Raw genomic sequence first — 14,346 nt, 5'->3', positions numbered from 1 at the left:
GAGAAAGTACTTGTGAGACTGAGTGTGACTGAGTGAATGTGGCATGTTGTATAGAGCGCTTTGGCTACGTTCACACTGCAGGCGAAAGCGCATCAAATCCGACAAATGCGACCATCTATCCGATCATGCTATGACAGTGTGAACGGCACAAATCTGATATTTTCAAATCCGACCTGGGTCACTTTCGTATGTGGTCCTGAATCCGCGTTTGCTGTCGCATTTTATTTGTCGTGTGAACGAGCACACACACACACACACACACACACACACACACACACACACAAAAATCGGATTTGAGCATTAAGACCTGCAGAGTGAACGTAGCCTTTGAGCACTCCTGGAGAGTAGAAAAGCGCTATATAAGAATCAGTCCATTTACCATTTAAGTTGTTGCTATTGGTAAGAGGTGATTGGTTGTTTAATTGTGATTTCAAATGTTTTTATTTATAATGATGATTATAGAACTCCACACCAAACCTTTCCCGAGTTAAGATATGACATCTTGGAAAATATACAAAATCACAAAACCAGCATTCATCAACATTTGAATGGTGCCGACCATCACTGAGTTCCTCTTCATCATCACCGACACAAACAACATAGACAGTCCAATAATAATCAGCATCGAGATTCAGGGCTGAACATCTGACTTCAGATAAGTTGATAAGAGCACTTAGCATCTGTGAGTAATTCTTATTGGTGCCACACTTAAAAATAAAAACACTATAACGTCTCCATGTAGAGCAGAGCAGCTTTAACATCATCAAAGATTTTCTCTCTTTGTCAGATTCAGTTAGCTTAACTGTAAAGTCATGGAAACATCTGTGAAGTCCAACTTCACATCAAATAATTTACCTTTCCAGATGATCCTAAACTGTCAGTGTTGTTGAGGGCTGCAAGAGTAACATGTAAAAGAAGCTTTGTTTTTTCTTTTGCTCCATGAAACATAATCAAAATAGAAAAATTTGACACAAAAAACAAAACAAAAACTCACCTAAGTGGAAAAATGTAACTGTCAACCAAAGCTCTCTGCTCTTAGGTTGTGTGACCCGAACATCAGAAGGAGCAAAGACAACAAACCGATAACTGCACTTCTGATGACTCGTATATCATAAGCTGTAACACGGCACAGAGAACAGCTTCATTCCTGAGGCTGCTTTACAACTAAAGCTGCATCTTTGGGTTTGATACTGAACCCTCACTGCTTCAGCAAACACTGTCAATCAACAGTCAAATCAATAGGAAACAGAAGAAAAACACCATAACCACTGGTTAGACAATAAAACTTTATTACATTTGTGTTTAAAATTATTACAATTATAGTATTTACAGGCATTGTCCTAAAAATAAGATTCTCATGCTGGATGACACAAAAAGAAATCATTGTACAAGCAAGCAGAAATGAATGTACATCCACAATTTACAGATTAGAGAAGCTTCTTCCTGTCGTCCTGCTAACGGTGCCATGAGCTCAGATGGGGTTCATACAGAAAGATGAGATGTTTTCCTCTCAGCTGACGAGGACAACGTCCCACTGTGGGAGGAAGGCGTTGTGGCCATGTGTGAGTGAAATGACTGAAACTATCCATGTTCAAAATTCTACAAACCACTTAAACATCCTCGGTGTCCATGAGTATTTCACTTTGACTGGAGGTTTTTAATAAAAGAAAAGCCGTCCCCACCTAAAACAACATAACCCATCACAGAATCATAGTGGCAGCGTCCCAGTCCAAAATACTGCATTTTAGGAACGGCGATAACTCTTGTCAAACCATGGAAATATCTCACACTTATAATCCTGTAACACTTAGTTTTTCTTATAGAGGTTTTTACACACTTGTGGGCTGCAGAAGGAGCTGACATGCTGTACTATTCCCCAATAAATCTTTTGACTGAGGTGTTAGCAAACAATTGCTTATTTACACATCCAGACATGAGGCAACTTCAGCAGCTGGATGTTTGTCCACCTTATTCAAAATGTCCAATATCAAGTCCACAATTAACCTTCATTTTTACCCTGGTTAAGTCTGACATATCTCCCTTCCCTGTTTGCTCTGCTAATGCTGCATGGGCAGCATAAAGGTAAGTGTTTCTCACTTGACTGTTTGTCAGGTTTGGAGTTTCAGGTTTCTGAAAGGATCCATGCAAAGCCTTAAAGGACGTATGACAGAAGTCTGTAGCCTGAAAGGATGTCCATGGACCGACACACGCACTCCCAAAAGTATTATTTTGCCACACTTGAGACAAAATGGATGGATTTCATACTTTTATACTCAGTTCTTCAGCACACAGTTTTAGTGATTGACGATATCCGGGTCGAGTTCAGATTCAATCACAGACTGTTGAACTGTGCAGTGCAGTTGGGTGCGATGGTAGGTGGGACTAGTCTTTTTTAAAAGAGCAAACAATGCCAGCAGTTGGTTAAAAATTCCTTTTCAGGCCAGTATTTGTTGGTTGGTGGGAAAAGGCAGCATCCAAAAATGTTTTTCACACGATACATTTTGTTGTAGGCTTCCAGGGCTTTTCCCTGCCACGGCGTCTTTATGGCTATTCTGTACAACAGTGTGTTTGCCCTCTCAGGGAGTCTTTCTTACGTATGTACACGTGGGGAACATGGACAGGAAGGCATTAGCACTTTTTCTGGAGTTTCTCCCACTCTTCCTCTTCTTCCATGTTGGCCTGTGAAGGTCAGCGGACCTGGGGAGCATAGCCCTCCTTCATTAGCCCCTCTTCATAGTCTGTCTGGCACAGAATCATGTTGTTCTTCAGGAAGAACTTGTCTCCAACACAAAACCTGCACAAAGAGAAAAGAAGGAGAACGTTCACATCAGAGCATCAAAGTTTCATTAATGTGAGGCTTTAAACAGGCCAAGCTTCCTGACAACAAACGCTTCTCCCTAACTACTGTATCCCAACACTGTCCTTTCAACAGCAGTGTTGGGACTATGGTTGGAGATGATGCAGGGGCTGGTTTGAGTGTTTGTGTGTATGCATATGTTTATCTCCAAAGGTTGATTCTGTTCATCTGGACGTAGCGTTTTGTGGGAGAAACGTTTCGTCATCATCAGGCGACTCCTTCAGTCTCAGCTGACTGCAGGTTTCCCCAAATCTTATAAACAGCACATTTGCATAATGACTGAAACCAGCCCACTGAGGGAACAAATCTCATGACCATTGACCAACAACCATGAGTCCCATTCACAGAGAGTTGGGGAATGGCTCCAATCACAGCATTGTAAGATGATGACAGATGTACCCTTAGGCCCCTCCTCCATTCAGAGATGGTCTTTCCCTCCTTGACTCCGCCCTCAAACCAGCGTTCCTCCCTGTCCAGGATGTGCACGTCCTCATCATTGAACGAGTGTCCACTGGCCTGTAGGTGTGAATAGACTGCAGAGTCCTGGCCTGACGAGGTGGCTCTTCTGTGTTGTGCCGTCCGCTTCACCAGAGGTTGTTTTGGTCATGAGAATTGTTCCTTCAGTGGCTGGTTTCAGTCATTATGCAAATGTACTGTTTGTAAGATTGGAAACCTGCAGTCAGCGGAGACTGAAGACGTCACCTGATGATGACGAAACGTTTCTAGGAGATTTTTAGGAGATTTACTTAATGACTGAGGATGCATCAAGATGCATATGTTTATATTTACTAATGGAGTGTTTAGTGTATCCTAACTAGATTATCTGTGTTTCTGGCCAGGGTTCCTTTACCCTTGCAGGAGAAACAAAACCCCACTGACCCAGGCAGCCCCACCTTCCTGTGTCTTGTTGTTATGGCGTTATTTTTGTGCCACTATTCTGAGCGCACGTAAAAACTATTTGCAGGTGCAAGTGTTGTATTTGGAGGAGAAATTTATTTTGAGTGAAGAAAAGCTGAATTTGAGTGAACAAAATTCATTGCTGCGTGCAAAAAATGTATTTCAGTGTTTGCTGTTATCCACACACACACACACACACACACACACACACACACACACACACACACACACACACACACACACACACACACAACAGCAGCCCCTCTCGCTCAGTTTTTGCATTTGCGCTCGCTCGCAATGTGTCGCTCGCACTCTCAACATTTCTGCCCGTGCCTTCAACTCTTTCTCTACACCGTTATATTTGTGCCACAAAACCAGCCAATCACAGACTTGGATGCAAAAACATCTGATTGGCTGTTCTGGTCTCCAATCAGCTCGAAATGACGAAATGCAATATCCCAGAATCCATTTCGTCCAAAACTCAAACGAGGCAGTGGCGGAGGAACACAGAGGGGCGGAGTTTGAAATATTACTCTGTCTGGGTCACAAAATAAACTTTTAAGATATTTTCATGTGAGAATGTTGCTGTGTAAACAACACATGGCGAGCGAGCGCAAATGCAAAAACTGAGCGAGAGGGGCTGCTAGTGTGTGTGTATAACAGCAAACACTGAAATACATTTTCTGCACGCAGGAATGAATTTTGTTGACTCAAATTCAGCTTTTCTTCGCTCAAAATAAATTTCTCCTCAGAATGCAACACTTGCACCTGCAAATAGTTTTTACGTGCGCTCAGAATAGTGGCACAAAAATAACTCCATATGTTGTGAGAGGGCAATGAAGGTTATGATGAACATGTAAGAGCAGTACGTTTTGTTGTATTGTCCTGAGGGCTGCTTATCTCCCTCAGTGTGCAGGCTCACCAAAGTCAGCAAGCTGCAGTGCCGTCTTTACCAGGGGGGAGTGGAGCTGGGATGTGGGGAGTGGAGTGGGGGGGGCAGTGAGCCTCTGACTTCCTTTAGTGTTAAGACTGCTGAGTTCATTGCTGGGACCTCCACACAGTGAGTGGAGCTCGGGTACCTGACATGACCCACCTGTATGCAGGAGTTATTCAGGGCTACATTGCAGGTTCAGAGCATAATTTCTTACATCCACCTCAATGGTAACTTTAGTTACAGTGATTCAAACACACTGTACGAGCACAAACAACAACAACAACAACAACAACAACAACAACGACCCCCACTCCCCATCCAAAACTGCATTTTTAAATTCACCCTGATCACCCTTCAAGCCAAATGAACACACGATGGTAAAATGAATAATATTGATTTTGAGAACAAAATATTTTGGAATAATTCTGGAATTCAATTCAGTTTTATTCATACAGCACCAAATCACAACAACTGTAAGGTAGACCCTGCAATAATACATACAGAGAAACCCAACAGTCATATGACCCCCTATGAGCAGCACTTTGGCGACAGTGGGAAGGAAAAACTCCTCCTGAATGGTGCAGGGGGGCGGGGCCATCTGCTGCGGCCGTTTGGGGTGATTTCAGTTATAAATGGGAGGGCGGGTTTTCCAGGAAGCAGTCAAGTCACTAAGGCTGCAGCAGCTGGTGTGGATCAAAAGAAACAACTACAACTGGGCAACGACCAGTGAGGGGTAATAGCTACGATGCCAGATGTTGCTGTTGAGACCTCAGGGGCTTGAAGACAGAAGACTAAAGATGGAGAGATGGGCCTGATAGCCGCAGTGAAGTGGTTACCCACGTCTCGTTCAAGACACCAGGTAGGAGAGCAGTGCTGATTACTCAAGTGATTGTACCTTCAAATCCTACAAGCTCTAATTAAAAAACAAAATATTTTATGCCTGTCAAACTGTTACCTTTCGTTACCTGTTACACTTGCAACTATTTCATTTTTACGGTCGTTTCAGGCTTTTCCTCTTCTGCCAGCAACGACATATTAAACATTGAATTGTTTTACACACTGGCTGCACATGCCCAGTTACCAGCACAGGCACAAAGTGACAGAGACCTCTTATTGTCTGTTAGCCGGTGTCTCTGCTTAGCTATGCTGTCTGTTTTTTCCCTTCCACCACATCCACCTTTATCAGCACTGGCCTTCTCCCAGACTGTCATCAGGCCTGCACTCCTTTGCGCCTTGCTAACTGTAACCTTCCCGAGCCTCTCTGAGCTGTGGCCTTGACTTATTGGAGAAACTGGGCCAGCACAGGAGAGATGATGAGACTTGACAACAGCCCCATTGATTAGCTGTCCCCCAGGGCTGATCTGTGGGTAACTGCTTGCTGGATGAAGCCTCATATCTCCTTCCCTATTCTTTACACCCAGTGTTGCCAACATCTTTTCTCTCCTCAGAACCAGCTACGTGTCTTGTTAGCTCTAGGACAGCACTATTGCTGAATGATCAGATCCACTGTGGGGATCCTTTGTTTTCACTGATAGACCTCGTACTGCATCTAGTCCCCTTTAGTCCCTCAGCTTGATGTCATTTTAAAGAAATTACTTTTCCTTGTGACAAACATGTTATGCCTGAAGTGGGTTCAGCTGCAGATCCTTTTTTCATGGAAAGTGCGGCTGTCAGTTTAATAATGGTGATGACTGTTACCACCCAGCAAGACCTCCTCCTGAAACTGCCCGTGTGGGTGTGTCCTGCTGGCTCTCCTGCCTTTTTGCACAGCTGACTCCCATCAGCAATTAGAAGTATTTAAGGCCAGAGAAAGGTGTGCTAAAGGGGCAGAGAGCCATATTGGTGGTTGCAGCTAGTGAGCTGTGCGTGTGGGTTTGGTGGGAATAAGGTTAATATTAAATAAGTTCTCTAATCCAGTCTCTACATCTTTGCTCTGCACTAACAGCCCCATCACATAAGCATGGCCCTTTAACAGTTAAACATGGCAGTGGCCATTAGAGTCCTGCAGTGAGATGTGTATGAAATCAGAGTAATGACTGACTTTGAGTTTTCTGTCTTTAACCTGTGGGATACAGTGGGCTGGGTGTACTCACAGACCTACTAATGGCATGAAGACATGCCTGAATGACTGTGCATGAGTAGCGGTACATCCAAACCCGGGTGTAGGAATTCAGCTTTAAAACTTCAGCATAGCCTCTAACTAACCAGTCTGCAGGACTGGGGAATAATTAGACTTCATAACCTCGAATGATCTCGGTGTCAGCTCGTTTATTTATCAGATTTCACATGTTCTGGTGCACCACTGAGACATTTCTGGGTCATTTATAAAATTGCTTTATTGAAGGGTCCATGGGTCAAGGGGACTTTCATGTTTGATGGAGGCGATAAAATTGATATAAGTGAACAGTGCATCAGATGAGCGTGCCAGACACAGAACAGTAACACATCTCCATGCTGACAATGCAAAGAAACTGTTCAGAGAAACTTCAGTAAGATGTCAGAACAGATCTCAAGCTGAAAAAACAAAAGGTCACCCAGTTAATCCAGGTTTATGCTTCAGAGACCAGCTAAGACCAGACTTTAAAACGTGTTACCAGTTAGTGCTGACCTCAGCATTGTTGACTTATAGACTTTTAGACGACAGAAATCACAACAACAGGCAGGCAGGAGCTTTATATGTAAGGTAGTCTCTACAGTAACACACTGTTGAAAATTGTTGATGCTAAAATAACAGCCTACCTGTAGACGGGTAGAATATTTTTTGCTTTGTCATTGTGGTTGGCACTGTCTTTTTCTTTGTTTTATTTTGGTAGTTTTTAGTTTTAATGACCTTTTTTCTCTTAATTATTTTAGCTGTGTTGCCCACCTGTTTCCTCTTCTCTTGATTAGCCTCGTTGTGTCTCGTTGTGTTTTCATGCATCAAACTGTTCCCCGTGTGTTTCTGTGCTTCTGTTACTTTTGTTATTTTTTCTGTTATGTTTCCATCAGCCAAATAAACGGGTCGACTCTTGTTTTATCAAGTCTGCCTCTGAAATTTGAATTTGGGTCCTTTATTCTACACACAACATGAGAAGAGGCATCTAAATGGTGCTTTCAGTCTACAACATACATGAGACACACTACTTTTATTTGACAGTTTATGAACTGCCCTAATATAAAGAGGAGATATGTACGCTGGCTTAAATGTATTTTAATGTGGGAGAGAAGGGCTGACCTGCCCGGGTCTGCTGATGTCTGAATGATGTCCAGAAAGTAAATGATCAGGAAACTTTCTGCAGAAAACCTGGTCTCAGATCAATCCCACTTTAGGTGGAGCAGCTCTCATTTCTAAAGCATGTTAAGTATCCAGAGTTGGGACCAGGATGCAGACATTTGGTCCTCCCTGCTGTCATCCCCCTCCCCACAGAGACCCCAGACCATTAAAAGACAAACCTAAAAATCAGCAAAATTTAAATAAGTGTAAAAACAAAAATAACACTCAACTGCATTAAAAATGAAATGTTGTGTGCCGGGGTAGTGTCCTGTATTTATGGGAAGGCGGTCGATTTTGCCACTTTAGAAACGTGCTAGAGAGCGTCCCCACCATGAATGGTCCCACTCATACCACAATGAGTTTATTCATCTCCACTGATGTTAAAGTTGCTGAGGTGCTTTTTCTGATTTGGAAATATTTTACAGCGTTTGCCTGGGAAAATATTGTCAGTGCATGTGCTGATGTAGCTATTAACCACCGTTTCATATTCCTGTAAATCAGAACTGCTCTTTTTTAAGGCAGCAATCTTAAACACACCCGAGTTTGTGGCATTGAAGCCGTCCTAAAGCACCAAATCAGTGTCTTCACTCCAAACTTTAATATTTTATTTACTGGAGGGGCTGTTAGAGGAACTGCCTGTATCAGAGGAACTATAGCTGGGTTTGGGGCACAGCCTTCTCATGTTGCTACAGAACGCTGACGGGACTTTGAAAGCACAGTCAAGAAGTTGTAGTTGTTAAAACAACAAACATGTGGGTGAGCAGTCTCATGTTTGGTGATAATGTCAGGCTACTGCAGGATGTAAACAGGAAGTACAGACACAGCACTGAAGTCCCTCAGTAAATAAAAAGGTCTGCACTTCACCATCAGCATTTTGATGTTTGCTCAACAATCTCCACCACCTGAATATCCACACACCATCTCTCCTTAACATAAACTGATACACCTTCACCTTTATTTGCGCTCAAGGCAAGTGTGTCGTCTCCACAGTGAGTGGAGTGGGTCTGTAGATAGATGGCTGAGTCTGGCACACTTGCAGCAGTCCAGGTTTTTGTAAAAATGACAGGACAACACTGGTTTCATGTTGGAATCTTTCCCTGGTTCTTCGCTCCATCTTGTTTTTGAGAGAGCGGACATTAGCTAACAAAAGGCTACAGGCAGCGGTGGTCATGTGGCTCTCGTGTTTGGTTCAGCCCACCTGTTTTGCCACACCTCTGTCTTGAGTGCTGTTATTGATGGCTGCTCTGTGTATTTGAGCTTGGAAGTGTTACGACCCGGAGACCACTCCCTGAAGAGTCACGTTGTGATCGATTGTACGAGCGGCTTGTACTTTTGCTTGAGGAAGATTAAGCTGTGTTCAGATTTCTCCAGTGTGGGGGGAGCAGGCCCACGAGATGTCTGGTCTGTGCTTTACGGGCTCCAGGCCCTTTGAGCCCCAAGACTGGGAGTCATCTGCACACTCCAGACTTACCCTTTGTTGTGGGGGAGGTTTTAGGCTGCATTGGGTAGGGCAATACACATGGCTTTGCTGGCTGTACTGCATGGTGACCTGCCTCTTCTTTTTAATTACACTGGTGGTTCTACGGCCATGGAGGATGGGGTTGGCCCTCCCCATCATTCCCTATTGGATGCTGCTGCCCTCCCTGGGATGTTTGTTGGTTCCAGGGCACGTGGCTGGATGTTCTGATGTGGCTGTTGACGTTGGGGGTGGTGGCTTGGGCCTCTTCTGTGTTGGGGAGGGTTCTTGGGCACCTGGAGTCCTGGGGCCCTGTTCTCAACTCACACCAGGGTGACTGGACTCACCCTGGGGAGGCCAGGGTTGGCTGGCGGTTGCCTCTGGCTCTAAGGGACTCTCAGCCAACTGGATGGACGTGCAGTTGTTGCCGAGATGTGTGGCTTCAGGTCTTCAGTACTCTTGGGGGCTGCGCATGGCCTGGATCTTTCTCTTTCTGCCTCTGGCTCCTGGGGGGCATTACTGCGGCTTCCCACGCTGGTTATAAATTACTTTTCATGACAAAGACACATACACACACCACAGGGAGACAGTTGATTTGTCTATCTGAACATTTTCATATTTTTGTCTTCCAGATGCTGTATGTTCATTGCCATACAGCCTCTGGTTGGAGTCTCAGTTGCCTCATGTCTGCCACTAGACTTGTAGTCAAGACCGCCTAAACCGAGACCAAGTCGAGACAAAAAAGTCTTTAAACTGCAGCCAGGTGCTGCTTCGTTTCTGTGTTTCAGGCATATTTATGTGTTCTTGCTCTCGCACAGCCCTCCTCACCGCTGTCTCACTCACTGAGAGGACAGACGCTCGCTCCACTTGACTGTCGCGTCCATCACCCACATGATGATATTATCCTATATCCTCGCATGTGATTGGCCACAATATGGAGGGATTGGAGCATAGCTGAGCCACTGTGTGAGAGCTGAGCAGCCAAAGGAAATTAAGTGAGGAGCGGCTCTCGTTCAGTGGGAGTCGACTCTTCTGATTCACTACAAAGCGCTCTGTAAGCACGTCTCCTACAACTGATGCTTTTGAAATGACACATCATCGAACGTTACGTCGTGTTCATGGACACTGTTGACTCCAGAGGCGGAGCCAGACATTTTATACACCCGGGGCGTAGTATGCATGGTGGGACTAAACCCCAATTCAACCAGACCAGACCCAGAACTGATCCAGAATTAAAACAGGACTACAACAGTTCAAAATCAGGACTGCTTATGACTTAACCGATACAGAACCAGAATCAAAACTCGATGATAGTAGCACTAAAAATCACCATAGACCTGCACTACACTTATTTTTTAATTCTACCAAAGTACACTATTTAGATTCAGAAAGGTTTATATAATTATTTAGCCTTGTTGTGCAAACAAGCCTGCATAACTTAATACAGCGGTTCCCAAACTTCTTTTGCTAGGCCCCCCTTTTGTTTAACAAGAAAAATGTTGTCAAGAATGTGGGATACTGTTTGTCCGTGATTTAAACAGCCCAGCGCTGCTCCCGATGAAGGGAAAAGCAATCCTGCAGGGAGACCCACCTCGGCACGTGCAGCTGAGGCCAAAGGGCAGATATGCTTCACCATATTTTCTAGTCTTTGGCTTAGAATGAAGTTGGTTTGGTCAGAGGGCCCGGTGGCGCCAGTGTCCGGCAGCCTCGCCTCTGTCAGTGCGCCCCAGGACGGCTGTGGCTACAATGTAGCTTCATCACCAGTGTGTGAATGTGTGTGCGAACTGGTCGCACTCTAGAGCCCTGAATAGGAGAGGCTGAAGACTGACGTGGCAGAACAATTACTCAGTGCAAACTGTGTATAACTAACTTCTTTTCCTTTAGGGTGCTTAGTATGTCTGGTTTGTGTGTGCATGTGGCTACAACAAAGCTATTTGTGGAAAAGCAACAAGTGAATCATAAGGACCTTGGAAACAGATACGATACACTTCACATACTTATGGCAACATCCTGTTTTTGCCATTGCCTCCAGAAAGTGTCTTCAGAAACCCTCCACTGTTTCCATAATCGTAATGAAGTTCTGCGAAATGAAACCTCATGGGCTCCCCTGAACGTTCAATACTCATATGCATGTCTCATGAGTCTGTGTATGACTGTTCAACAAATTCCAAGGCTTTTTGGACCAACTGCATCACCACTCAGTCATCTTCTGATCTGAGTAGATAAAACTGTGAGCGTGTTTCCTGTGGCCTCTGCCATCCCACAAAAGAGAAAACGAGGCGAATTAGAAAATACTGAAAACTGTTCAGTTCTTGTTTTTTAAATGAGTTTAAAAAAACTATAGCAATTCAATTAAACCAATCTCTGCTAACTATGGCCCTGTTTTTAACAAATCTTGAGCATCATGATGTGTTGCTATTGTTCCTTTTTGTGCATCTTGTACTGAACTGCAGTACATTGTAACAGTGTACAGTGCCTTGCTATCCTGACCAGCTATTTGTATGAGTACAGATATGAGAAAAGAGCAGAAGTTTGGTCCACTCACCTCTGATTGCAGAGCTGGCATGCGAAGCAGTCCAGGTGGTAGACATTTTCCTTGGCCCTCATAACCATCTCGAAGGCTGGGATTAGCTTGCTGCAGGCTGCACAATTCCCCGTTACACCAAACAACCTGAGGCACAAATGAACAGATGCAAACAAAAATATGTGTGTAAGTTATCAAATTAAGGAATCAGTGGAAAACTCCTTATATATCTAACTTAGCAATTGGCCTCAAAACTGTTTTCTAATTCGTGCCTGCTTTTATTTTTCATACTTTGTGCATTAATTCAAGGATAATTGTAGTGTGAGAGTGCTGTTGAGCCAAGCAAGTAGTAATGACTTTATGAACTTCTTCACAAATAAACTTTTAATCATTACAGAAAAAAATTAACCGTCTCACCGACACATTATTACTTTCAATAGCACTGACATTTATTTAGACTCTTTCTCAGATCGATCTTTCTGAGTTAACTTCAGTAATTATTTCCTCCAAACCATCAACGCGTCTTTTAGACCCCATTCCTACAAAACTGCCCAAAGAAGTCCTGCCATTAAATATGACAGTCTCTCTATTAATAGGCTACATATCAAATGCCTGGGAGCAATAATAAAACCTTTACTCAAAAAGCATCTCTAGACCCAGCAGTCTTAGCTAATTATAGGCCAATCTCCAACCTTCCTTTCATATCAAACATCCTTGAAAGAGTAGTTGTCAAACAGCTAACAGATCATCTGCAGAGGTTTATTTGAAGAGTTTCAGTCAGGTTTCAGAGCTCATCACAGCACAGAAACAGCTTTAGTGAAGGTTACAAATGATCTTCTTATGGCCTCTGACAGTGGACTCATCTCTGTGCTTGTCCTGCTAGACCTCAGTGCAGCGTTCGATACTGTTGACCATAATATCCTATTAGAGCGATTAGAACATGCTGTAGGTATTACAGGTACTGCACTGCAGTGGTTTGTATCATATCAATCTAATAGACTCCAGTTTGTATAAAAATATTCTGTCTCAGAGCGATGCTGAAAAACTAGTTCATGCATTTATTACTTCTAGGCTAAAGTGTTATACCGACTCGCTTTGCTGAATAGTGATATATCAGGATGTCCTAAAAACTCCTTGAAAGTCTTCTGTTGATCCAAAATGCTGCAGCTGAAATACTGACAGGGACTAGAAAGAGAGCATGTTTCTCACAAACGGGGTTCTGTTCATTGGCTCTATGATTGTAGGGTCTTAGTCTTACAGTATCAGCGTAACTAACAGCTACAGTGATCCGACCTGCATCAGTTTGGAGAGGCCTACAGCTCATCACCCTCTACAGAAGTCAGTACCCCCTGATGAGAATTTCAGACTGGCTGATGACCTCAACACCTTCTACTGCAAACTTGAAAGACAACCACTCATACCTCCCATCTACTCACCCTAACCCCACACCCACAGAAAAGACTAATTGGAGTCCTCCTTCCCCTGCCCCTCTGACCCGCTTCCTGTGAGGAAGATGTGTGTCTGCTCTTCCAGAGACAAAGACCCGAAAGCGTCCAGGACCGGTTACGCTAATGCCTGTGAGCCTGTGTCAACCAACCCCCCTCATCTTCAACCGGATCTTTAACAGATCTCTGGAGCTGTGGGAAGTTCCTTCCTGCTTCAAATGCTCCACCTTCACAGGATTACAGTACTACAGGCCTGTCACCCTTAAGTCTGTGGTCACAAAGTTCATTGGAAGAATGGAAATTACATCACAGAGCACCTGCTGGGCCCCCTGCAGTTTGCCTACTGGGCAAACAGGTTGGCTGAGGATGCACTCAGTATGGGATTGCATTACATCCTGCATCACCTCAACCAGGATACTGTTTGTGAACTTCAGCTCAGCCTTCAACGAAGTAATCCCAGACATCTCCATCTGAAGCTCACCCAGCTTACAGTGCCCGCCTCCACCTGTGACTGTATCACGAGCTTCCTGACGGACAGGCAGCAGCAGGTGAGGCTGAGGAGCGTTACATCGCACACCCCAGAGGTCTGCTCTCTCCCCACTGCTCTTCTCCCTCTACACTAACGATTGCACCTCAGGAGAGCCATCTGCGAAACTTCTGTTCGTAGACGACAACAACGCCATCGGTCTGATCCAGAGCGATGAGGAGTCCACGTACAGAAAAAGGAGCAGCTGACCTGCAGTCCAATCCTTCATTAGTGTGCACAAACGTGGCCAAATAAAGAGGATTCTGATATAGAGCGCCTTCAGGTGACTAATGTTGAAATGTGGTACGATACAAATACAATTTAAGTGACTGAATCGAGATGCTTGTGAAGTGTGTTTGGAGGACACATGCATCACCTTATGTTTGTGTTTTGTAAAGTGTTACAGTGGGAAACACAACTTCTTATACCACCACTAATAGTAGGTAGTATTCAG

The 14,346-nt window shown here is 44.1% G+C and overlaps 1 protein-coding gene across 2 annotated transcripts in view; it reads right to left on the bottom strand.

Annotated features, from left to right (window-relative positions):
* Positions 1-2,688: 2,688 nt before the first annotated feature.
* lmo3 (LIM domain only 3) overlaps positions 2,689-14,346 on the bottom strand; it is a 49,595-nt gene continuing 37,937 nt past the window's right edge. For both annotated transcript variants that reach the window (XM_085376057.1, XM_085376056.1), the window contains exons 3-4: positions 11,943-12,068; positions 2,689-2,794 (exon numbers count right to left, since the gene is read on the bottom strand). In XM_085376057.1, the coding sequence (XP_085232183.1) occupies positions 2,689-2,794; positions 11,943-12,068 (232 nt within the window). The remainder of the gene's footprint in view (positions 2,795-11,942; positions 12,069-14,346) is intronic.

The sequence above is a fragment of the Diplotaxodon limnothrissa genome, linkage group LG17 (genome assembly GCF_057381915.1).
Source record: "Diplotaxodon limnothrissa isolate DT_005_m linkage group LG17, D_limnothrissa_male_GT1.1, whole genome shotgun sequence".
Taxonomy (NCBI): domain Eukaryota; kingdom Metazoa; phylum Chordata; class Actinopteri; order Cichliformes; family Cichlidae; genus Diplotaxodon; species Diplotaxodon limnothrissa.
Note: the sequence above shows the minus strand (reverse complement) of the source record. Positions and strands in the feature narration are given on the sequence as shown.